This window comes from Leptopilina boulardi, unplaced genomic scaffold, assembly GCF_019393585.1.
Source record: "Leptopilina boulardi isolate dan_hultmark-lab unplaced genomic scaffold, ZJU_Lbou_2.1 LbouV2_19, whole genome shotgun sequence".
In the NCBI taxonomy this organism is placed as follows: domain Eukaryota; kingdom Metazoa; phylum Arthropoda; class Insecta; order Hymenoptera; family Figitidae; genus Leptopilina; species Leptopilina boulardi.
Window position 1 is genome coordinate 660,856 of NW_026137740.1, and position 25,683 is coordinate 686,538.

Consider the following 25,683-nt stretch of genomic DNA (forward strand, 5'->3'; position numbering starts at 1 on the left):
TAGCTTTTTTATGCAGTGTGACGTATTTACAGAATTTAAAAATGATAATAATAAATATTAATCCTAAACTTTTTATGTAATTTTTTTCCAAGATTTTATGATCTATTTATTATGAGTAAATAAAATCGATTAAATATAAGTCAAGGAAGATGTCTATATGAAAAACTTTTGATAGAGTTAAAAATAACCTTAATTACTTTTGTCGAAAGACCGGAAAGGGGTCTTTGAGGTGATATTTAGAAAAGTGGTCGACATATTGCTTCCTGTCTGATCGTTTTTCAAAGGTTCTTTAACTCTTTCTCAAGTGAAGTGCATCGACTCTTATATTTCAGATGGATTTTCTGCATTGGCTGTAAGCCAACATGGAAATAAAGAATAAGTGTCTTGTATCGTATAGAGATATATGCATATAAAATTTCTTAATAAATAATTTAATTCTTGATACATCCTAATTCAATACAATAATCAATTATTTGAAAAATTTTATACACATACCAAGGACAATTCTATCTTATCTATTCAAACAATTATTTTTAATAGTATGAGAACATTAATACTTATATATATTTTCTTATTACAGATTATCGATTGATGAATCCTTAATTTTTATAAATTATTTTTAATATTTTATAATATATTGTTTCTTGTTTATTCATTCATTTGGGAAATATAAATGAAGAAAAACAAATAATGAATAAAGAAAAATTTATACGAAAAAGTTATGATATATTGAAGGTAAATTAACTGATTGTAGAAGGTAAATAAATAATCCGCAGAATGTAAATGAAGTTTGTCATTCTATTTTCATCTGCGCTTAATTCTCTCATATTTATATATACAGACACATCTAAACGGATCAAGAGTAGGGGCTATTTTTGAGAAAGAGAAAATGAGAAGCAAAATGACTTCCTTTATAATTTTAGGTCGTCGTCGTCGTCGACTTCGTCACTATTTTTCTCCTAATTAATCTCATTTTCTAAAAATTACTATAACTGTACTACAAAAGTTATTCTAATATTTTACATGTTTATATTTATTATTTACATTTTTTTCATAGTTCTAAACAATTGCGCTGCCAGATCAAAGAAGGGCATATAACCCATTTGTATTACATTAGTTATGTACCTTTCTTTGATCCGGCAGTTCAATTAATATATCATAAGATTTATTTTGGAAAACTTTAATTTTTTCAAAAAATAAAATTTCTAAAATTAAAAAAATGGTAAAATAGTCAAAATCTACTTATTTTTATTTTTCATAGAGGAAAATGGTTTTATTAAGATTCTGCTCTCTAAAACTGAATTAGTTATACTTTTGACTAATTGAACTGCGCCCATTCGTTTATTAATGGAATTAGCAACCGTTTTAACTACTAATTCATTCAGTAAGACTGCTATTTCAATTAGTAAATATTACTAAATATTTTCTAATATACCTGAATAATATTACGAGTGGAATCGGTCTTCATATCATCGCAGGAGCCTCTTATCGATCTTGGAGCTTTGATGCAGGCCATGGTTTCGACTAAAGATGTCCACGTGGAATAGAGAAACAATCAACACAAATTTCATCCGCGGAAATAACTCCTCTTATCACTGCTTACGCTTAGTAAACTTAACTTTTCATGCTTACTTTTTATTTCAATAATAATTAATCGTCAGCATCTTTTTTTAAAAGAAGTTGTGATTAAGGAAGTTGTCTTTATTTCAGAATGAAACTCGTTCGTCACTTGATCACGACTTGTCTATGGATGATAACATAAACAAGGGACGTAAGACTGATTTTATCATAACCACAATAAGAGGTTCGCGTGCCACACGAAGGGCGCACCAAGTGTGTTTTAAGGAAACTTTCTTTTCACTTAACAATTCATCTATAAATTTTAATTTTCTATCATCTTTCTTGTTGACTCTTCTGGTTCAATTAACTGTATTTTTGAAAAGAATTTTCATATTCAGAAAAGCATTAAAAAAAGACATATTAAAAAATTCCCTTTACAATTTTCTATATGTTATATATGTATATATATCAATCAATTGAAGGAATTTCATATTTGATTTTCGTTTCCAAAGGTAAGAAGCACAATGGAATAAATTAGATTTATTCCTTATTCTTGGTAGTTTTACAATTTCTTTTAAAACTTCAGCAAAAAACATATGTTCTCATAAATATTCCACATCAACAAAAATCCTTCAAGTTAAAATTTATAAGAATCCTACGTTCAATAGAAATATGATTGGAATTAAATTTGCCGATTGCAACTCTCAATTTTGAAATGAATTCCTTTTCTGCTGATATCAAGAATCCTTTCTGTCTTCTTATGTATATAAAAATTATTATCTGCCAAAGTATATTTGTCGAATTGATTGTCATCTGGTACAAATAAACTCTAATAGGAATATAAAAATTTAACTCTCAACAAGTAATAACAATAATAGTTAAATTTTCCCCTCATTGAATAATGTAAATACATTGAAAATTTAAGGCACTTTGATCAAATAAAAAATTATAATCAATGTGACACATTCTTAATTTTTTAATAAAATATTCTGTAGACATTTTTCTGATTTCTTAATTGATTTTTTAATCACAATAATAGAAGATCCGAATGTTTTTAAACACAAAGATATTATTTTGTTGACAGAGATAAAATTAAGTTAATTTCATTGAGTGTCAACGTTTGCAAGCAAAAGATCTCACGGCAGAAGATTGTTAAATGATCCTTCAATCTTTCAATTATTAGTATTAACAATCGTGACTGAAGATGATCGAGGGTTCCAGATGGGAATTTTGATTTTGTTCTCGCGACACTTGTTCGTGATTAAGACACGTTGATTTGTGTAGGCCATGTCAAATGGAGCTTGACACGCGACGATGTGATCACCAGCTTTATAAACGCTGAGTGAGGCGTCTCAACGACTCGACGCACCGGACGTAACTGAATCCGCGGTTCTTGTCTTCCTACGTATAGGCACTTTCCAACGCATGATGTACGTGACTATCGTTCTATCTTTCATTTACGCAACACGTAATGCTCTTCGTGATGCATAAGAAGAAAGGACTATCATATCTATATCTACTACTATCTATATCAAGGAATTTTGTATAAAATTAGTTTAGGTTTATAGTGATTTAAGTAATTGATAAATTTTATTAGTAGTTACAGTTCAAATTAAGACCAAAAATATATTAAATTAAACATTTATTTTAAAATATTGAAAGGAAAATTTGAAAAATCTACTAGAAAATCTCAAGCAGAAGAAAATATAATATTTAAATTAAATGAACAGCATTTACTGTCTTCTAAGAAAGTTCGTCTTCGTGAACAAAAATAACACCAACTGCGAAGAACAGAAGCGGATGAGAAGATACAGTCAAAATTCGTATAAATAGGAATAATAGTTTTTTAAAATTCAGCGACGAAGACTTATACAACTGTTTTAAAATAACATCGAAAAAAGATGCTAGAAATGATGATAATATTATACGCATTATTCTTCCAGCCAGATGTAACACATTTGCATAAATTTTCCAATTTCTGCAATAGCCCAATCACCACGAAAACTTGTAGCAAATATGCACCAAGTTTTCCGTGCAAGATTGCAGTGAATACATGTAGCAAGTTTGGTGCAAGCAAAAAACTGTCTTTACGGCTTGCAATAGGCTTTTTGCAAGTTTGCTGCAAGCTTACTTAACTACCTTGCTGTAAGAAAACATTTTGATGCTCCAAAAGTGGAACAAACTTTAAAACATATAGAATTAGACCCTTGACATGGAAAATTTGATCCGAAGAGTGTTCCTTGTTGAAAATCGAAGCACATGAAAGGACAAGACAGATTTCATTTTGTTTCGACCTCCGTTCCGGTATCCCAAAGGGCATGAGGAACAGTATAATAAAAGGTGGTATAGGAAAGGGATAAAAAAATACTGTCCGTCAAGGCATATACGAGGGACATGAACATTCCCAACAGGTGCCGTACTATTGATTGCTATTCCGAGCTGTTCGCATACGAGCGGCGTCATTAATTGTAATGCCGCCCATCAGGTACACGAGCTTTAGGAAGTGAGTGCGATAATTAACTTGAAGCCGAATATCGATCAGAACAACGTTCGGTGATGGTAACTGTACACTTCAAACCACAATATATCTTTTTCACGTTTTCAACGTACATATAAAATTATAAATGACGACAGGACCACTCAAAACCTCGTCAATTTTTGAAAATCGTTACTTAGGATTATGTGTTAAAATTCTCACTAATGGGAGAATTAAATTCGTAGTCAGTGGAAAACGTATATTTTCTTAAATAGAACTAAATTTTGCAATAATTAAATAATTAGAAAGTGGAATGTAAGAAAGTTAGGGAAATGACTCCCAGTTCTGTATAATGATAAAAAGGTTTGGTTTGTCAGCAAAACATTTGGTTCGGTTGTAGTAAACTTTTTAGGTGACACTGTCAGTTTCAAATCCATATACTGAAAAACTGTTGAGAAAGATGTTTACTCAATGAGGTAAACTGCAAAGCACACTTTTATTTAGGAGAACAACTGCCCTTTTTGATCGAGCTGCTGAACTGTGGTTACGCAACCGTAAAATCAAAGGAGCCGATCAGCTGCTTACTTTATATAAGTTGGGAGTGGAGTTCCTCTAGGTTATTAAGAGAACAATTCTCCAAATTTTGATTGAGCTGTGAGATTAACGTCAAGTGGCGTTGCGCTTTTGTTAATGACGCAACCGTCTTCTCAACTGTTTTTCAGTGTATAACTTCCACAAAACATTATGGATTTTAATTTGTCAGAGAAGCGATTTACGCGCAAAGTTAGTCTAAACTGCGATTAACAAATAATTCGTGGAAGTATTTATTTTGAAACTTAAATCAAATTCGGCAAAATATTCTGCTAATAAAATAATTATTGCACTGGAAAATCGCGCAACATGTCAATTAACTGACGATGCAGTTTATCTTCGTGACCATTTTAAAATTAGCAACCTTCGAAAGAAAATACGCATGATGATGAGCTATGAAATATGAATATACGGTAAACATGAGAGAAGTCAAATATAAAAAATTTTTTAAGTCTTTGACTCTCGAGGAAATATTTGCTTACATCTTCTGTCAGAGAAAATGAATGGAATGAGAAAAAGGATTTCAACTTGTATGCGGTATCTACTTTTTCAAAACTTTTTACTGCAATTTGTGAATAAACTTTTTTCGTAAACAAGTTTACATTCATCTTACAAAAGCGCGCTGATTTTCAATATGAGTGTTTTTATTTTTCTCAACTGATCATCTTTGAGAAAATTGTATGTCAAACTTTTATATATCACTTCTATTATATTTTTTCTTTTTGAGTTATGTGGTTATTATTTAAAATGTTTTTCGACATTTATACATATAAACAATATATTAATAAGGATGACGATCTCAAATCACGGGTTTATAAGAGAAGGATCGAAATATGGCAATAGGATCATAAAAAGGCGAAACAAAATTCACATCTTTTCGAATATTACCCTGCAATTTTCTCGACGCATTTTTTATATATCAATTTTCAGTTTAGTCTGGATGAAATATATAATGAAATTGTCTCGGGATAGAATTGTAACAACACCTTCTTGTAACAGGTACGTTATATTGTCACAGGAATACATATATATGGAGAAAATTACCTTTCTAACGTGTTTCAAAAGCGGAAGTTAGGTGGAGGGTAAAAGCAAAATGAGAATGAAAGGAGAAGGGCTCGGTGAGGGAGACAAGGGACAAGAGGGATAGAGGTTATAGCGTTAAAGGAAAAGAGGGACGCGTGCCTTTGTCGTCCGATTAGGAAGGGGCTACTTCGGCGGCCATGTCCTGGAATGGGAGCTTGGAATTAAGTTTGCTTTGCCGCACGATATCGAAAACCCAGTGTGAGAAGAGGAGAATCCTCGAATCTCGCTTAGACTAGAAAATGACACACTGACTGTTCAGGAGGGAGCTGCTTTTTGTGTCTTTTTCGACTTCTTTTTCACCTTTCACAAATACATTAATTTTGACATTTCATATAGATAAAACCTGAACTTTGAAGCAAAAAAATTGGTTTAAATCAACCAACTCCTTGGTGATGCTACCGGTTGGGCGATGGGGAAAATTTTTCATTATCAATAGTTTTGCGTATTCTGATTTATCGGTCATTATTCTATTTCTTGTTTTAATCTTTGTATTTAATTGATGATATTTTGAGAGTAATAATTAGTATAAAAATTTCACTGAAAAGAAATATTATTTCTCAAAGGTAATTTACGACAGTTCATAAAATTAAATAGCAGAATTTTATATATAGAAAAATATGAAAAAGAATCAATATAAAACATTACAAGATAGTTGTAAAAGTATTTTAGAGTTTTCAGCCAAAGTAATTAAATTGCTATATGCCTCGTGTGACCTAAATATTTCTGTGAATATTAATAACCCTTGAAAATGTGAAGGAAAGAAAAATAGAAACAATCCAAGCACGTGCGAGCATTAAACTTTTAGTGTTCATATATGATGTAAATGCGATAAAACTGAATATCTTTTCAGTCTGTTTGCTCGTGGTTGACTTTTTCCCCAACCCTGTACATTCTTAGGAAATATACACCCTTTTCTTATATATATATATATTTAAAAAACCTTTTTACATAAGAGCACGTGAGCGGATTACTATACATTTATATTTAAGAAAAGTGAAAGAAGGATCAACTGAATTCCTTATGTGAATGTGCTAAATTTCACTGATTGTGAGACAGAAATCACCCCCAACAGCAAAAGATATTACAGGATATCCCTAGGACGTCCATAGGATATCTTGAATATCCGGATGCTGTTAGAGACAGATATTATGTTACAAATTGAGGGCACTGAATCATAACTATATCCATTATGCTACATGAAGACTTTAAATTACAATTATTAAGTTAATTTAATTTATAAAATAAAATTATTTCATTTAATTAAACAAATTAAATAAATGAATAATTAAAAAATAATAATCTAGATCATTAGGCTAAATATTTCTAAGATGGTATATCCCCAATTTAAAAGACTGAGGTATTAACCCTAAATATCTATTTTACTTCGTGAATAAAATATGAGCGTAATAGGTTATTACAGGAGCCCATTGCTGTGTTCTTTGAAAAGTGACAATGGAGAAATTTTTAAGGAACAAATCGGAAGTACGCAAGAGAGAAAAGGGAAATGCTTTTCATCAGGAGAAAAGCCGTGTTTCGCGCGTAAAAATATCTTGGATGTGGTAGTCATGGTAACGCTTTTTCTCGAATCTCGAGAGTGGAACCTGCAGTAAGTTGTAGGTTAGGTATACGAAAATTCTCTCTCTTTTCTGTAGGACACGTACGCTACTCGTTCAGAGGGATGAAGAGGGTGCAATCTCACTCCTGGGCTTGTTCTTGGGGGACGTTAACTCAGTTACAGGGGTTCCCAAAGTAACGACTCATTTTCTCTCATGACATATATACTTTGATCATTGTTAATGCCTTTTTCAACATTTTGACACATTTGTGTTAATTAGAGAAATTAACTACATCAAAGAAAACATACGGAAAGCGATACCAAAAAATTCGAAATTTTCATCAATTTTTGTATGTTAATTATTTGAAAAGAGTACAAGATACACATGTTAAAAAGCAAGAACATAATCTGAAAATAAATTAGTCGAGCGGGTTGAAAAGCAGTCAAATTTCAATATAATAACTTGTATAAACGTTAAATATTTATCTCTCATTCGCGATCGATTGTACCGATTGTCTTGATAGAATGGACAAAGCTGTCTCCCCAGTTATAACATACTCAATCGATCGTCCCGCCCTATGGAGGAACTGAAAAGAATAACAATTATATTCTCTACACCGAATGACTCGATCAGTCTTGTAAAAATTCCACAAATAATTCTATTCTACTCTTTATCATGTGAGAAACGATTCACCTTGATATTTCAAAAATAAATGCTGTGAAAAAAAGTATTCTTCCTTTTCGGAAAATAATTCATTATTATTTTCATATAATTAATTATTATGAAAGAAATTGAAGAAATAAAATTTTCTAAAACTTAAATTTTTACATAATAATTATTTATACGAGAATGATAGCGAATTATTTTCGAAAATAGAAGAAACTCTATTTAATTCAACTCAATGCTTATCCTTATAGATACCTGCTACACTTTTACCCTATGTACACACTTTATTTTCAGTTTTTTTTTTAGTTAAAACGCCAAAAAATGTTTTCATAATAAAGGATGTGCAATAAAACAAAGAATATTAATTACTCTAACCTAATACTATGGATGGAAACAATAAATTCTAATAAAAAGTAACATTTTTCATGGTTCCTTTTAAGTATGTAGTATTTTATCTACTTTTTTTGCATGCTTTTTACAGTATATTAGGGGCGATCAACAGCGGTTGGTATAAAGTTAGGCGCCACGTGGGTATGTTTCATGAATGAGTTACACCTACACGTCATTACAGAACTGAAAGCAGTAATAAGTTAGCATACATCTGGGCCCGGCCTAGTGTGGGCCTTGTAAACAATCGTTAAGAACGTGTTACATGAAAATAACACTGGCTCTATGGACTATGAAATTATAATTTGATTCACACTTTCACTCTCGTAGGTATGAAACAAATTTCATAGTGGGCACTTTAATAATTTTATATGCTACTGTCGAAGGCGTTTATTAAACTTTTTAGAAAGTTCGAAATCATTTAAAATAAAAATCCACTTATTTTTCAGTAATTTTGGATTAACAAAATTGTAAGTTTGAAAATCCTTTTTTTATTGCATAAATCGTTAACTTAACTATCGAAAAATATGTTGTAAAAATTTCAAAGTAAAATTCGCAATTCTTTACATTTTTTAAGCATAAAACAGAGGGAATTTTCATCTATCAACCACGCTACAAATACCTTAATAATAATGGTTTCGAAAAACGTATGGAGTATTATTTCCTTTTTTAGAAAAAGACGATAAATTAACGCCTTGGCCATGACATGTGAGCACTTGCACTAGTTACATCATTTGAGGTTGATCACGTATATAGGTAAAGGACCCTTTCTGTCGGTCGACCCCCGGGGGCTTAAGCGGAAACGACAAGGACTAGACATACGTATATAGGATCCCTCCTGCTCTTCGGATACACCCCAGCAAATGTCAGAGCTCGTTAGGGGTTTCGTATATAGTAAGTTAGCGCGCCTCCTTCAGAACTTGGTTGGTACGTGAGTCGAAAGAATTATTGCAATTTCGAGCCAGGTACCGCACAGACGGAATTTGAAATACATCCGACTTTGTCGACTTTCCACGAATCCACTACATACGTATTGTATATACATATTTCTTAAACTTCCTTATGAAGAATGAAATGCAAACTTAATTCGCTCCATCTGAAATCTTAACTTTCCAAGAAGGAAGAGTGATAAATTTAGGAAACCAGTTCTCTTCTCGCAATTTTGTTCGTAAAGTTTAAACTTGAAAAGGCTTCTAACTTTTAGTTTTTAGTATTTTTCCACTTAAGAATCAATTTGCTCAACGAAGTTCAAACTTAAGATCACTAAATTTGTTTGTAATTTTAGATATGGACTTAAGTTCTTTATAAATAAACTTACCTAAGTATAAAACACGCAAATTTGAAAAAAAGTTTGAATAATATATAAACAATGTTTTTCTGATGAATTCAATTATTTATTTTTAACTCTCAAGAGGATAAAAAACATTGCTATAAAAAAAACATCTAAAATCTTAATTCATTGTATTTATTTATTAGAATAAATTTTACATTTAAAAAGAGAATTAAAAATTTCAAAAAGTTTACAATTTATGACTGGACGGAGAGAAATAGATGGTAAGAACTTATGATCTTAAGATGGTAAAAAGTAGATGTTATCCGGTACCATCATTATGCTACTCGGTACTATCGAAGATGTTACAAAAAGTATGGTTATGTAACCCACTACAATCAAGATGTTACTCCGTACAATCTGGATAGTAACTGATAGAATCTAGATAGTTGTCCGTATATGTAGGATCAAATATGGTACCTGGTACTATCTAGATAGTACCCCGTACCATCTATTTCTCTCCGTGTGCACGACAATTAAATTAATTTTTTAATATTAAATTAGAATCGAAAGTATTTTCTTGAATTTATTTGATAATTTACTTTTCTTTTGTAAATTAAATTTCAGTGTCGAAACTTTGTCCCAGAACTTTCTGTTCACTAAATTCGGAAAGTACACTTGAGAAGTCAGTGGACTGTGGTCATTCGACTAGTCAATCGAAAATCCTATATTCTTCAAAAGGAATTTCTGATTGAAAAGAAAAGATCAGGAGTTTATTCAACAAATTTTAAATTGAGTTGAGCTTCCTTCAGAAACCTTTTTTATGCAAAACATTGCCTGATTTCGCTAATCAGAAAGTAATTTTTTTAATACCGTCAGTCAGGTATAGACAACTGTAATATTACACTTATATTAAGTATAAATGCAGTTAAAATATAAAATATTATCAGGAACATAACACAAGGCTGCAAAAAAAAAAAAAATTTCGTTTGTCAGAGATCGAGGAGTTTATTCCCGTAGTTTTTGGTGCGCTGAATCCGAATCTGGCAACGAAAACCTCCCATCACGTCAGGATTTTGAGACAAGTGGGGGTAAAAGTCCTAAAAATCCCTTTTTTGACAGTTTTTAAAAATTTCTACCGGGCAAACCCGACGTGCTAGAAACTTGTCCTAGGAGTCAAATTAAAGCTTGCTCCGTGTACTTCACAAAGATATAGCGATATTGACAACAACAATCTAAATTAGCTGTCAAAAATGATTTTTTTAAGTTGTAAAACTAAAAAATTGACTCACAATGAACGTAAATACAACTACTATTTTAAACAAGATGTAAATTCAGATGTTCATTACATGAACATTTTGCTTCCTCTTTATGATCAGCAAAAAAATTTGCTTCCTAGTGGAGAAAGCATTAACATTCAAATAAACATACATTAATAATATAATAATAAAAACATTTGAGTATACATTTGAGTTAAATTTAAAAAATTAATGGAAGTTAAAAAATCAAAAATTCACTATCTAGCTGAAATTTCTAAAAATTAATGAAAAATAATACCTATATAATTTATAATTATTTACAATTATATCGGTTTGTTTCAATGCAAGAAACACAATTATTTTATATTTAAACTTGAATTTAAATAAATACAAAAATTTTCAGCTAAAATGGGAATTTTTTTTTTAACTTTCATTAATTTATTAAATTTACCTCAAATGTATACTTTACATATACCAATCGATTTGATTTCATGCAAGGAATACAATTATTTCACATATAAACTTCAATTTAAAAAATCACAAAAATTTATTGCCAAAATGTGAATTTTTAATTTTTTAACTTTGATGAATTCTTTAAATTTAAATTGAAACTATACTTTACATATACCAATCGATTTGTCTTGACGTAACGAATACGATTTTATTATATATAACCTTAAGAGCATTTGAACCTTCGTGACGTCACAAATCATGGCGCATGACACGCAAACTTCTCAGGTATGTGAAAAGCACAATTTTAAATATTTTTTAAAAAAACCTTTCGGAAAATGTGCAGAATAACATAGACTCTGTCTGTTATGTGCGGAAAATTCAAAATTTTGCGTTTAAAACGTTTTTTAAACAATGTTTAATTTGGTTGTCACAAGTAAGAAAAAATACACGAATTCCTTAAATATAGGCCATTTTTGGAAAGACCAGGATAAATTAATTGGTAGGTTTTCTTGAAGGTATTACGTGTTGTTTTAAGGTAAAAAAATAATAGAGACATGCTGATTAATTTTATTTGAATTTGTAAGGAATTTTTTCATTTTCCAGGAAAACATTCTACCCCAAAAAATGGAATAAAATTGATTATTCTTAGTCTATTGCAATTTAGGTTAAATTGGTAGGTTTTTTTTAAAGGTATTACGTGTTGTTTTAAGGTAAAAAAATAATAGAGACATGCTGATTAATTTTATTTGAATTTGTAAGGAATTTTTTCATTTTCCAGGAAAACATTCTATCCCAAAAAATGGAATAAAATTGATTATTCTTAGTCTACTGCAATTTAGGTTCAATTGGTAGGTTTTTTTGAAGGTATTACGTGTTGTTTTAAGGTAAAAAAATAATGGAGACGTGCTGATTAATTTTATTTGAATTTGTAAGGAATTTTTTCATTTTCCAGGAAAACATTCTATCCCAAAAAATGGAATAAAATTGATTATTCTTAGTCTACTGCAATTTAGGTTCAATTGGTAGGTTTTTTTGAAGGTATTACGTGTTGTTTTAAGGTAAAAAAATAATAGAGACATGCTGATTAATTTTATTTGAATTTGTAAGGAATTTTTTCATTTTCCAGGAAAACATTCTATCAAAAAAAATGGAATAAAATTGATTATTCTTAGTCTTTTGCAATTTAGGTTCAATTGGTAGGATTTTTTTAAAAAAATTTTTGGATTAAAAAAAAATTTTTGGAAAGATGAAGATAAAATTTTTTTTTTGGGTATTTTTTAAAATCCTTTGGTCAGTTTTGAGATATTAATATGATAAATAAGCCTATCAAATTTTATCTAAATCCATTAAAACCTGTTAAAGTTATCTTCTAAACAAAAAAGGGATCCACACACCCACACACATATCCGGAAAATTTATCAGGATCTCATATAATATGTTTCTATATAGAGAAAAATTTGTTTCCGACACCTTGAACATTTTTATAAACGAAAGGACTACAAAGCTTCCTCCACGAGGAAGCAAACATTATTGGATTCGATTGAAAATTGTTACTCGGAGGTTTTCGGGGTCGCTGATTACGAATCTAATGTCAGTTATAAAAAATCAAAAAGGCGGATCCAATATGGTGGACGACTTTTTTAAAAATCGATTCAATCCAACATATTGGATACGCCATTTTTAATTTTAAAAATCTGACATCTTATTAGTAATCCGCGACTCCGAAAACCCCTGAGTAACAATTTCCAAGCGAATCCAATTATTTTTTTAAATAGTTGTATTTACGGACATTGTGTGTCAATTTTTGAGTTTTAAAACTTAAATAAATCATTTTTGACAGCTAATTTAGATTGTTGTTGTCAATATCGCTATATCTTCGTGAAGTACACGGATCAAGCTTTAATTTGACTTCTAGGACAAGTTTCTAGCACGTCCGGTTTGCCCGGTAGAAATTTTCAAAAACTGACAAAGAGGTGATTTTTAGGACTTTTACCCTCACTTTTCTCAAAATCCTGACGTGATGGGAGGTTTTCGTTGCCAGATTCGAATTCAGCGCACCAAAAACTACGGGAAATTACTCCTCGATCTCTGACAACCGAATTTTTTTTTGCAGCCTTGTGTAATTAGTAAAGCAGCAAAATGTAAAACAGATGTGGAAAATTCAAAACATAAAAGAGTAAATTAAACATCAAATTAATACAGAGCACTTCATGGATTTCATTTTCAGTCGGGATGAAATAATTTAACAGTATAATATCAAAAAATATTTTCCGTGTGATTTTGTTTCGACAAGCGACAATCAACATACTTGAATATAAAACTAAATTTAAATATTATATAGACTTTAAAAAGTGATTCGTGCATGTGGAAAACTGAAAACGTCCTTTTTGGTAAATTATTTTAATTCAACTGGAAAATTACGGGAATAACGGATCAAATGGATGAGATCTTTTTGGTCGAGTACCCGGAGCAATATCCAGGCCTCTCTGTATTAATTTGACCCTCACAGCTGGAACAACAACATGGCGCCGATACAATCGAACGAATACGCACATATACGATTGGTATCTCTATATATTTTGCCATTCTGTGTACTGCAATGCAGTCGAGAGTGACTCATCGCGACTGGATTCGATTAAAGATCTATTTTCCGGAATAAGATGTATAAAACGAAGCGTGTGCGGGCAGTGATATTCCTTTTGCCTTGGGGTAGGTTCTACCCCGAAATTCAACGCGATATAATTCTCCACCGACCTAAATCAGTTACTTCTCAATTGGCAATTTACTGCCGAGAGAAAATCGCACCCCAACGCAACTTGCGGTCGTCCTTCCTTCCGCGCTCCTTTCCTTCACTACTCACTCATCTCGAGGAAATATTTTTAAATAATGAACTCAAACAGCTGCAATATACGAAAATCAATAAAAAAAAACTCATGGTCGTAAAATAAAATTGTAATGGAATATTAAAAGGGGTATTATAAAACATTTTAAAAGTGTCTTGAGTCAAAGTTTATGCGTATATATTTTTACAACTATTAAGGCGAGATTTGACTTATGAAGAAAAGGAAGGAATGATATATAGTGCTAAACTAGCAGATTGAAATGTAACCACTTTAAATAGTTTTTTTTCTTGTCGTAAATTTTAATTTTCCGATAAATTTTTTCGAAATGCGTTTTTCTCGAAACTCAGATGGCGCAGCTCCAGGATCAATAGCTGCTAACTTGGAATATTTTTAATAAAAATGCTTAAAAATTTAAGAGAAACAGCTAAATATATGTCCAACATAATGTCATTCTTGCATTTTCAATTGAATAATTTTATCCTTTTTAAAAAAATTCCCGAAAAACGGCTAAAAATCAACGTCTTAATGTGGTTTTCCCCTTTAAAATAATTAATTTTAAAGTTGAATTAAATTAGGAAAAAGAAAATTTAATTGGGGACAGCTAAAATATTAGTTTCTTTAAACTAATTCAGATATAAAGAGTACAGAGCAAAAAATTTCCGTCCTCAGATTATAATATTTCTTTTTTATAAAATTTTAATTTTACCAATTTCTGCCAACGTAAAAGAAATACTTTTAAGGTAAGAAAAAAAGTTGAATCAAAATTAAAAGAACTGACTCAAAATAATATTATTCTTGATATCTACGCATATAAAAAATTTTATCAGATAAAACAAATTGTTATTCCAGTTCGTGAGTATATGAAATATTGGAAACGTTGCACCTGCATAGAACAGGATTTAATCCGGATTTATTTCGAAAGATTTCACTTGAAATGCATGATGTTGAGACGCGCGTACTTCATTCGACTGAGTGAGCATAAGAGGTTCCGTTTTGTTTAAATTCCCGTTCGCTTGCAATATACATAAGACGAGGAGTGCAATTCGGCGCGAAAAGATGCTGGTAGTCGATGGCATCCCTTAAAGTAAACAATCTGAGAAGAGGGCGAATTGGAAGTATGGCCTTCTCTCAGGGTTGATCAAAGTATTTTCACACCCTCAGGCAGCATATTTGATATCCTCCCAATTTCATCCAAGTCTCAAAGAATCTTTGCCAGAAGTTATTCTTTTTTACACGAATCACTCAAGCGAGGGCTCAAAATTTTTGACACATTTCAAAAATAACTTACAGAAATATTGTTGTTTCTTCTTCTTCTTTTCTTTATTTTTTGTCTAAATTTTCATACTAATAAATCTTTTTCAAACAAAATTTTATTGACTCAACTAATATTTTTTTATGGTAAAACTTTTATAAACAAAAAAATGTAATTGATATGGTGTTATTATGGTGTTATTATTTCAAGGAGATTTATTATAGAGCAAAAAGTTATTGATGGAAAACTAAGGGGAATTATTTTCATCGTAAACGCCATCAAAAAAAGAGAAAATAGTCGCGACCAGTGAATGAAATTGCTTTAGTTTTTCAATTAATTCAAGACTCGAAGCAGGGGCTATTCGTTTGAATTTTGCCAATTTTTTTTTCTTTTTTTTGCTTTGTGAGGATAAAAAGTAGCGAATGCGAGTGACAGGTCATTTCAGACTTTTGCAATTCCCGTGAGGAACTCATGACACGCGCGAATTTTTTGCATTTACAGACTTTGCTCTATTTATCTTATTTATTATCCTGCACGTGACAAAAAGTGAACGTTTAGCATAATCGTAAAAACTGAAATTTTAATTGTCTTCAACATAAAAATAGAAAGTCTCTTTATTATTAAAGGCTTTTGTGACAATATTTCTTATAATTTATGTTTATTAACATAAAACGTTGATAAAAAGAAAATGTTCAGAAAATTTGTTTCGATCAGCACTTACAAAAATAATTATTTAAGGCATAAATTTCAAAGTTTGGAACTAGTTTACCTGCTGCGTGGTCTTTCCACGTTGCTGCCACTGATAGAAGTGCTCAGCGTTGAGGGCCCAACCCGGAGCAAAACTAAAGCCCTCCAAAGGAGTTTGCGAGGTGAATGGATCGGCAACAGCATGTGAATTAATTGCGTCTGAATTTCTAATAGGATCCGGTAAGTCAGTATAAGCTCCACGACTAGGACCAAACCAACCACCGAAAATGCATTTCTCATCCAATTGTGATAAGACATCGGACTTGGATTGCATCAGCTCCTTCTCAAGTGTGTACAAGGACTCAAACTCAACAAATGACATTACAGACTCCTCTGCTGCAGCTGATGAAATTGTTAGCTGTGATAAACCCATCTCATCCTCGAAGGACAAATTTCTTCTTGGTGAATGATTTTGATGACGCTCTTCAGAATTTAAGAAACGTCTCGGCGATTTTTTTGGAGAACATTCAAAAATTTGAGATGTATATTTTCTAGAAGAGTCGGAATGAATTTTTGCTTCATTGATAAATGTTGATTCGAAATGAACTTCTTGCTTCTTTAGTGATATAGAAGATGCTCTTAAGGACTTTGGGGACGTTAGTTTAGATATTTTTGATTTCGGTTTAGCTCCTGTGCTTCTGGCAAAAATACTTGGAGGTTTGAGTCCTGATGAACTAGACATTGTGGGATCATTTTTTCTTGAATTAAAATGTTATTAGAGACCTGGAGGCGGTTAATGCTTTTTTAGTGATATGATATTGTAGATGGATATGTATTCAGTAATTGATATATTGAAAAAGTTGATGAAATAAGGTTGATGATGCTTGATGTTGTTGATGGTGCTTCTTATTTTTGAAGGAGGATATTCCTCATAAATTGTTAAATGAGCAAATAAAGTACAAATTAATCCTTGATTATTTGCACGAGAGCGATAGGATCAGTTAAGATATCAAGAAGCTAATTGTCGATCGAGTTCGCTAGTTTCTTCAAAGGTCTTTAGGAAGATGAGTAAAGAAGATGGGATTACGTTCCTTCGTGATCACCCCTTTGCAGCTGAGCTCTTTAATTACAACCTTACAATTACCCGAGAATAGAAGCTTTGCAGAATTTCCTTCATCTTAAATCAAAACCACTTGTTTGACACAAACATTTATCAACAACTCGGAACTTAACCACATTAATTGTCGCGCACGTAATTTACTACAGGTGTAAAAAAAAAATTAATTCCATGTTGTTGAATAGATACTACCAATTTCCTACCGAAAATTTAACAAAATAAATATTAAATATAGAAGACGGAAATTGAGAAGGAATAACAAAAATTCACTACACATTTTGATGAGGTTTAGCGCTTTGATTTACGTAGTTTATGAAATCTGTTGAGAAAAACATGTGATATGTTTTTTAAGGGAAGGGAAGTTATGGCGCGAATCCACGGATATATCGAGAAGCGTGGGTGATAACGCAAGTACCCTTGTAAGGATCCTCGATAGTACTGAAAACGTTTCAAAGCGAACAGTTGCTCCGCAGGACGAGGAGCTACTGCAGTATGCGCGCGCGCACATTTACACTTTCATTTATCAGTAAATTAAAGGATAGGCTTTTCACTTTTTCGATTGATATTTTTATCTCATTTCGAGACCAAAAATGGACAAGTTTAATTTAAAACATGAAAATTCCTCTCATACATAAATTATCAAATAAAAAAAGCAGTGTTACAAATTTGATTCAGGATTTTCAACGATACAATCATTTGAAAATATAGTTATTATAAACTTTTATACATCAGAAAAACTCTAAAGTTTTAATCTACTATTTTTTTTTTACTCAACTATACACCATTTGTAAAATTAATTATGATTATAAAGATATGTTGAAAGAAATTTAAAAAAATAATTTTGTATAACATCCCAAGTAGCACGATATATCAACCAGATGTCACGGTGATATCACCGGGGAATGTCACCGTGACATCAGAAAAATGTCAAAATGTCCGCCTTACGGTGATATCACACGGTGACATCGAGGTGATATCATGGTGACATCAAGGTGATATCATGTTGATATTTTACAGGGATTTAAAATTTTTTAAAAATTATTATTTTTTTTTTTTTTATTATTTTTATTATTTTTTTTATTTATTATTATTTTTTAAATTATTAAAAATTTTAAGTCCCTGTAAAATATCAACATAATATCACGGTGATATCACCGTGACATCTGGTTGATATATCGTGCTACTTGGGATTACACTAAACTTTTGTTTTATTATAAAAAAATTTTTCGTAAAAGGAGTAATAGTTCAGCTGGTGTACTGTAAAAAAAAATTTTTTAAATATTTTTTAAAAGGAAGATGCATGTTGAAATTTAAAAAATATCAAATTTACATTCCCCTAGAGAAAAAGGTATGTCTAATGCTTTTCTTCTTTATTTTATAAAGAGAAAAGAAAATGCGAACTAAAAGAAAAGGAGGCCAGGGTCAGTGTGGAATTTTGGCACCAAGTGGCGTAAAATCAACATCACGTTTCCTATTAGATAGTCGGTGTATGTCGGCACCCTGTGTCGAGATATAACAGGGTGAATATTATAAAAGCATTTGGGTATGGACCAGTGGTACCAGCAACCGAGTAATGGTGCTCCCTGTTTCGCATCGAAAAAGCACCCTGTACATTATACTCTACTCAAAAGGAACCAATGCTACAACCACCCGCCACCTCGAGGCAAATTTGCATATTTATGGTGAATGTTCAGCGCTCCAGAAGATTTCGGATGCATGCCAAATGACCCCGGAATTTGAGTGTTAGAGCGATGCTAACTAACTGAGTGACTGACTGAAAAGTAGTCGTTGCTACAAGGGTCTCTCCCTCTTCCTGCCTGTCACTATCAATGATGTTTTCCAAATGTATTCACAGCGAACAATTCGACAGAAAATCGAAACATATTTCTGTTTTATGAACTTTACTTTTAAAAAGCAACTTATGTATTTGTTTTTACAAAACAAATGGAAACTCTAAAAAAAATATATTAATAATTTGGAATTAACAGAATAAATACACTATTTATACTGTTGAGTGCGCCTTATATATAATGAACAAAATCACTTTGTGACAAATTTGTCCCAGAGAGCTATATAGAAATTTTATTGAAGAAGGGTGTCAAAAGTTGGAGAAAGCAAAAATGAATCCATCATCGTTGAAACACGCACATGTCACTTATGGGGAAGCAAAGGGTGGACCTGTTACTCAGCAGTGCAGAGTGCACGATGTGTACATATCTGAGTTTATAATTTGATCTCAACCCACTGATAGGGCGTTCGTTATGGCAACTTTCCGAGGAATCTCCGCGCTCTCATGTCACGTCTCTTCTACGTGCAGATTTGTTATTTGCGATGAAGAGGATTTAGCGTCCCTCGAATTTTACAAATATGTCATTCGATTATCTCATTTAATGAAAAAACAACTCACTAACAAAATGATTCAGATTCTTTGTAACTGAGAAATTAATTAATGCCAAAAAATAATTTAATTTAAACGATAAAATATATCTGCTTCGAGCATAATCGAATCGATCTTATTATTATAAAAATTGTACACGGCAAAAAATTTGTTGTAGCGAAAACACTACAAATTTCAGAAAAGACAATTCTATAGATTGTCATGTAGACTGTAAGAAAATTGTGTTTCAAACACACAAATTAGGAACAGTACAACCTGATTTGCGTTAGTACAGAGACATAGCGCTTGCGCAACGAATTGTACTGTGACACAATCTATGAAATTTGTTTGTTTCCCAAAGCTCAGCGTTTTGTAAATACTCCAACCGGGTTTTATAGATGGCCCTAGAGATCCTGATGATAACACTAGAAATTTTTTTCCGTGTAAACTTTAAAAATTAATAAATTATGAATCTTGTATTTGTTTATTGACCTAATCAATTCTACATGGAAATAATATAGGTATAAATAACTAGTTCGAATACATACAAAATACTAATAGTGATAGTTTATCACCTAATTTTTTGATGTAACATCTAATTTATGGTCGTCTCGACTGTGCACGCAGTTGATTATCAAATTATCAAAAGGAAATGTCTCCTTCACAAAGCTCAAATCAATAAGATCCCTTTCGAATTGTCTGCGTCCAGAGTATATGGAAGTGCTATCATAATTAAACCTAAATGTGGAGCCCTCAGGATGCTTTCTCATTTAACCCTATATACATATATTCGATTTCTCATTTCGTCGATTGTCATTCGTGGTCGACTTAGTTTTCCGTATCCTTGAATTCAATATATATAATAATGCGCTACGCTGAATCTCTTGGCTTATCCTCTTGACGAAACCATGATGGTTCTCAACGTTCAGTTGTATCATCTTATTTTCGACAAAATTATTTTTTTCTGTCCGCTAATTATTTCGCAGCTAATGAATGATGATACATTTTGTTTCACGAGAATTTTTAGTTTAATTCCCTTCTAATGACCAATCAAAAAATATTTTTTTAATCAAATTTTTATTCTATATTAACAGAAAGGGTTTCCAAACCAAAAGTGTTATTTTTTAACATACGTGTGAATTGTCAAGTTTCTTTCATTAATAAAATCTTTTCAAAAATATTTGTCTGTTTTATGAAAAAACGATTACTTGAAGCAAACATTAAAAGTGAAAACATTCATGGAGCCCTATTGAGAGGGAGAGAGAGAGTGAGGTAACACAAACGGGGATACGTGTTCTCTATAGAAATTGGAGAATCCCTTCGAATATCGTGTTCCGTGGAGGGTAGCTTACGGAGAGCGTTATTGCCATGTCACTGGCTTCGAGATTATTGAGAATCATTTTTTCCACATGAAAGTGAACCGCCCTAACCTTGGCCTTGGAGAAGAAAAAACGTTGCGAGATTCCTTTTATCAATGGGTACCTCGATAAGAAGCTGATGCTATACCCGCCGGCTATAATAACTTCAATCCTTATATGCTCAAAATGTAACAAAAGCATCAATATTCAATTGATGCCTAAGAATTTTTTCTTGTCCTTTGTGAAAATCTTGTATAAAAAGAGACACATACGCTAGGACAAGCAGTGCTGCATTCGCTACCAAACCTGCTACATCTCTCTCAATCAAACGAAGGGACAACCTGCCAATTACTACTTAACCTTCTGCACCAAAGAATAAATCTATTGGTTCAATAATCTATTTTTGGCGACAATTAAATAAATTTACACGGAAATCACTCCGTAACAATGAGAAAGCCATAATTTTTACAGGAACACCTTTACTGAAACTTTATTCACAATTGACAAAAAGTTTAAAAACAAATAAAACTGTTTAAAGTATTTCAAGTTTTCTGCACAATACATCAAATAGGCAAATATAAAAAAATATTTAAAGAAGACAAATTGATAAGCAAAAATAAAAAATTCGTTTTACCTTATATGGAATGATAATGAGAAAGGGACTTTGAAGGGGTTGAAATTCAATTTGAGTGCAAGCTGAAAGCCAGACTCAACCGTGATTCCAAGTGAGATGGATTCTCCTAATGGGGTGGTTTTATCTGTATTTGAAAACGCCAGCATTAAAGTTGCCGGTCGTCTGTTCGCTCTTTCGCCAAAACACAAACAGTATCACAGGGGCGAGAAGTCACGTGGAATGAGTGCTCAGTCGCTTAGATTTCACGTAAGAGGGCTTTCAGAAAAAAGATACAGAGCAGAGTTTCCTGGGAAAAATAATCATCATATGAGGTCGAATATATGTCGTTTGATGTCTTGAGTTTCATTATATATATATATATATTTCATTATACGAATAACTACACAAGACACGAGCCATTTCTTGTATGAATAGACAATTTTTAATTTTAATTAAAATTTCAAATAAATTTTAAAACAATTTAATTATTGTGAATTGTAAGTATGATATTTTTTATAACTTTAATTTTTGTAAGATACTTACCCTACAAGTCTTAATTCAAGAGCTTTCCATATACAATATTTCTATTTCTTTCCGAAGGATCAATAAAAGGATAATTGGAAAAATGAAATTTTTTGATAATCTATGCGAGTGTCTATTTATAGAATGATTAAAAAAATGACAATGAATTGTTGTAAATTTTGATGCCTTGAAATTTCACAAGTGCCTCACGTTAAAAAAGTCAAATTTAAATTTTCGAGTTATAGAAAGTATATGAAAATATACAAGATTGTCTAATAAAAAAAATTAAAATTTCTAGGTTAAATCTAATATATTTCAATTAAAAGATGTTTTTTTTCATTTTTGGCCTAAATGGCTTTTAGTTTATTGCAACAATTGACATGGCGCGTTTCGACACAGAATGATGAGGACACAGAATTCTGTGCCGAAACGCGTCATGTCAATTGTTGCAATAAACTAAAAGCCATTTAGACCAAAAATGAAAAAAACATCTTTTAAAAAAAAAAAAATTTCCATATTACAAGAAATTAGTTATAGGACATACCTACTTTATGAATGACAGTCTATGGGTATTGGAGCGCATGCTTACACACCAGAGAATGTATCAAGACAAGGAAGCTTGTAATTTCTTTGCACCACGTGGATGCTCACCAACGAGGGGGGTTTTCGACCCTACAATGTGACTCATAAGATTTATGGGTTTTCCGATCGCGCTAGACATGCCAATCTTTTCCATTACGATTCCTATATACGAATTCGAAATCATGCCATCAGCCTTTTTCTAGGAGTGATACTGACCACATGTCGGGTTTCGCTTTCTACATAGATTCCACTTTTAAATTGATAATAATTAATTTAAGTAATAAAAACTTAAAATAATCCACTTTTTTGATTAAATTTGTTTATTAATTTCGTAAACATAAATATTTCTGAATTCGATTTTTGAAAGTTTTCAGTTTTAATAATCTGTAGATGGATTATTTTAATCATCGACGAATTATTTATCGATCTTATTTAAATTTATTTTGGTATTATAAATAGTAGCTTAAAATTTTCTGTGCATTAATTATTACTCGTGATAATAGTATATTACATTATAAGGGCAGAAAGTTCGAATTCTGGCACTGCCCGAAATGATGCCCGAGGGCGCACTTTAGGGCTTTCGACTGTTCTGCCCGTGTAATGTATACTATTTTTCTTTATATACTGTCGAAAGTACGCACAATTATTCACTAATTAAAAATATAACTACAATTTTTGCAACTAAATATATATTCAATTCCATATTCAAATTTTTCACGATATTTTATTTATTCTTTTATAATATGCACTGACACATACAAACGATTGTAAGAGAGATGGAATTGGAGAATAAAAGAGAGAGAAAGAGACAGCGAGAAAAAAACAGCTGATAGTAGTTTAACTCGGTTCTGTTGGGTTAAAATCGCGATGAGTTACCAACCGAGCCATTTATAAAAGTATTTTTGCTCCCGCTGTAATAGATGGCGCGCGTGTGCATCAAGAACATTTGTGCATAGCTATAGCAATGCACAAATGTTTGACTTTCTGCTAGGAAGTCGATGCGGGAAATACGTGCTTTCGACCAAGGTATGAAGAAAAATTAATTCCTATTGTTAAAATATTGTTTATATTATTATATCAGAATATAAGTAGTGCATAATTCTTTTTGTTTTTTATTAAAGTGCTTCTTACTTTAGAAAAGTTATGAACATCTTTTCTTTATCTCAGTATTTAATTTTGTAAGATACCTGGACTTGTCTCCTCTCACAGGGACAATTATGCAATTTCTCCAGTAGTTGCTGAATCAGATAAACAGCAGCGTACTGTTGACTATCGGGAGATAACGGTGAGTCTGGACTATCAGGAGACCCTAAACCGGAACTCTTGCTTTCACTGGTCCTAATTTCTGGCCTATTCAGTTCACCTTCTCCATTTAAATTGGAGCCCTTCTGCGGCGAAAGTGGAGACAAGGGAGATCCTATTCCGGAACTCTCAGAACTGGAACTGACTAATCCACGTGGTTTAGAGGTTGACCTCATAATTTTCGGTTGTGGAATACCGCTAATCAATCTCCCGGCCTTCAGTGGTACTTCTTCTGGCGAAATAGGACTATTCACAAAGTTTTTGGTTTTCCTTAAACTTTTACACTTGGATTTCCATTCCAACTGATTCTTGGTCAACTTCAATCCGAATTCTTTCCTGATAGCGAGCTTAGACAATTTTGTTTCAGATGTAGCTTCTTGTAATTTATTTTTCAATTTCTCCTCAATTTTCTTCTGAGATGGAGAGGCTTTTACAGATGGCTTTTCTGAAATTGGTGAATCGATATCAGAAACTTTTTCTGAAGAAAACTCCTTCGATTTCCGCTTAGTGAATATAACTTCCTTGGGATTCGATGGCTGGTTCTTTAAGTTACTTATTTCACTCTTTTCTTTACGTACACGTACTTCTTTTCTGAATTTTTCAAAACTCTCGTGCTTGTAAAATGGATCCTTTTTACGAGCACCTTGAGGTGGCAGTAGCTTCAAACTACTTCCATTATCTTCAATTGGCGCACCTTGTATCCTTACCTTCCAGTCACAACCTTTCGTTGAACCACCGCTATCGATTTGCGACATTTTACCACTATACGAACCAGACAATCTTCTACCATCTGCAGGTTCCGGACTTTTCTTCACGAAAAATTCTTTTGATATTGTGACCGGCGTCGTATGGCGTCTTCGAACAGTTCCGGTCGTATCGCTTGGAGAATCCCAATCGACATGAAATGTTCTTCTCTTCGACATTTTTCAACTCTTTCATTGATTCTTTCAACTTTTATAAAAAAATTTTATATATAAACATATTCGGGTATAAATGAACATTTGTTTAATTTGATATTTACAAATCACTGTAACTGCAAAAGCATAAAATTGATTGAAAAAATTAAAGAAAAGTTGGATATTGCACTTGAAAACAGCCGTGATATGTAAAAACAGGTATTATGTTGAATTATATATTGCTGTTATCACGATTTTAAAATACATGTTGGTCTTCTTAACAATAACAAATATATGAAATATAAACAGTGGCATGAAAAATTCATTACGAAATTTATTTTATGCGTAACAATAAATAATTTAATGAATTTACTTCGGAGACCCAATAGCACACCTAAGGGAACTACAACACGCACAAAAACTCATTTATCACCACGATAACAGACACTAATTGAATAACTACAAAGCACGATATGTAAAATAGGCCAGCACATGAACCGGAAAATCACAACAGTAACAAAGAGAAACTTCCTGGTCAACGCTTCCTGAGGAAATCACAGAACAACAAGGTAACAAGATATATAAACGTATTTTCGGGTTCTTGCACTCAAACAATAGAGATGCACTTGCGAAGAGTGCCCCCAGTAAACTGAAACCACCCTTAGGCAAACCGGCACCCTCTGCTGGGTCCATGGGAGTGCGAGGATTGTGAATATCGTCATCCCCGCAGGAAAAGCGAAGGGTATACCCTAGGCGTTAGGCGCCTAGGTCACCCCATATCATAGCCACGGGGCTAAAAACTAATTACATTCGGTTCCGTGGGGCGGGTGATG

General features: G+C 32.0%; 1 protein-coding gene across 4 annotated transcripts in view; it reads right to left on the reverse strand.

Moving 5' to 3' along the window:
- LOC127277890 (protein sickie) overlaps positions 1 to 25,683 on the reverse strand; it is a 157,317-nt gene that overhangs the window by 120,292 nt on the left and 11,342 nt on the right. Inside the window, exon 1 of one of the 4 annotated variants that reach the window (XM_051299311.1) lies at positions 16,166 to 17,401. The exons of 1 other annotated variant lie outside the window; for it this stretch is intronic. In XM_051299311.1, the coding sequence (XP_051155268.1) occupies positions 16,166 to 16,825 (660 nt within the window). In that variant the 5' untranslated portion in view covers positions 16,826 to 17,401. Of the gene's footprint in view, positions 1 to 1,435; positions 2,928 to 16,165; positions 17,402 to 25,683 lie in introns of those variants that run through there. 2 more of the 4 variants (XM_051299312.1, XM_051299313.1) reach the window with 2 other exon arrangements.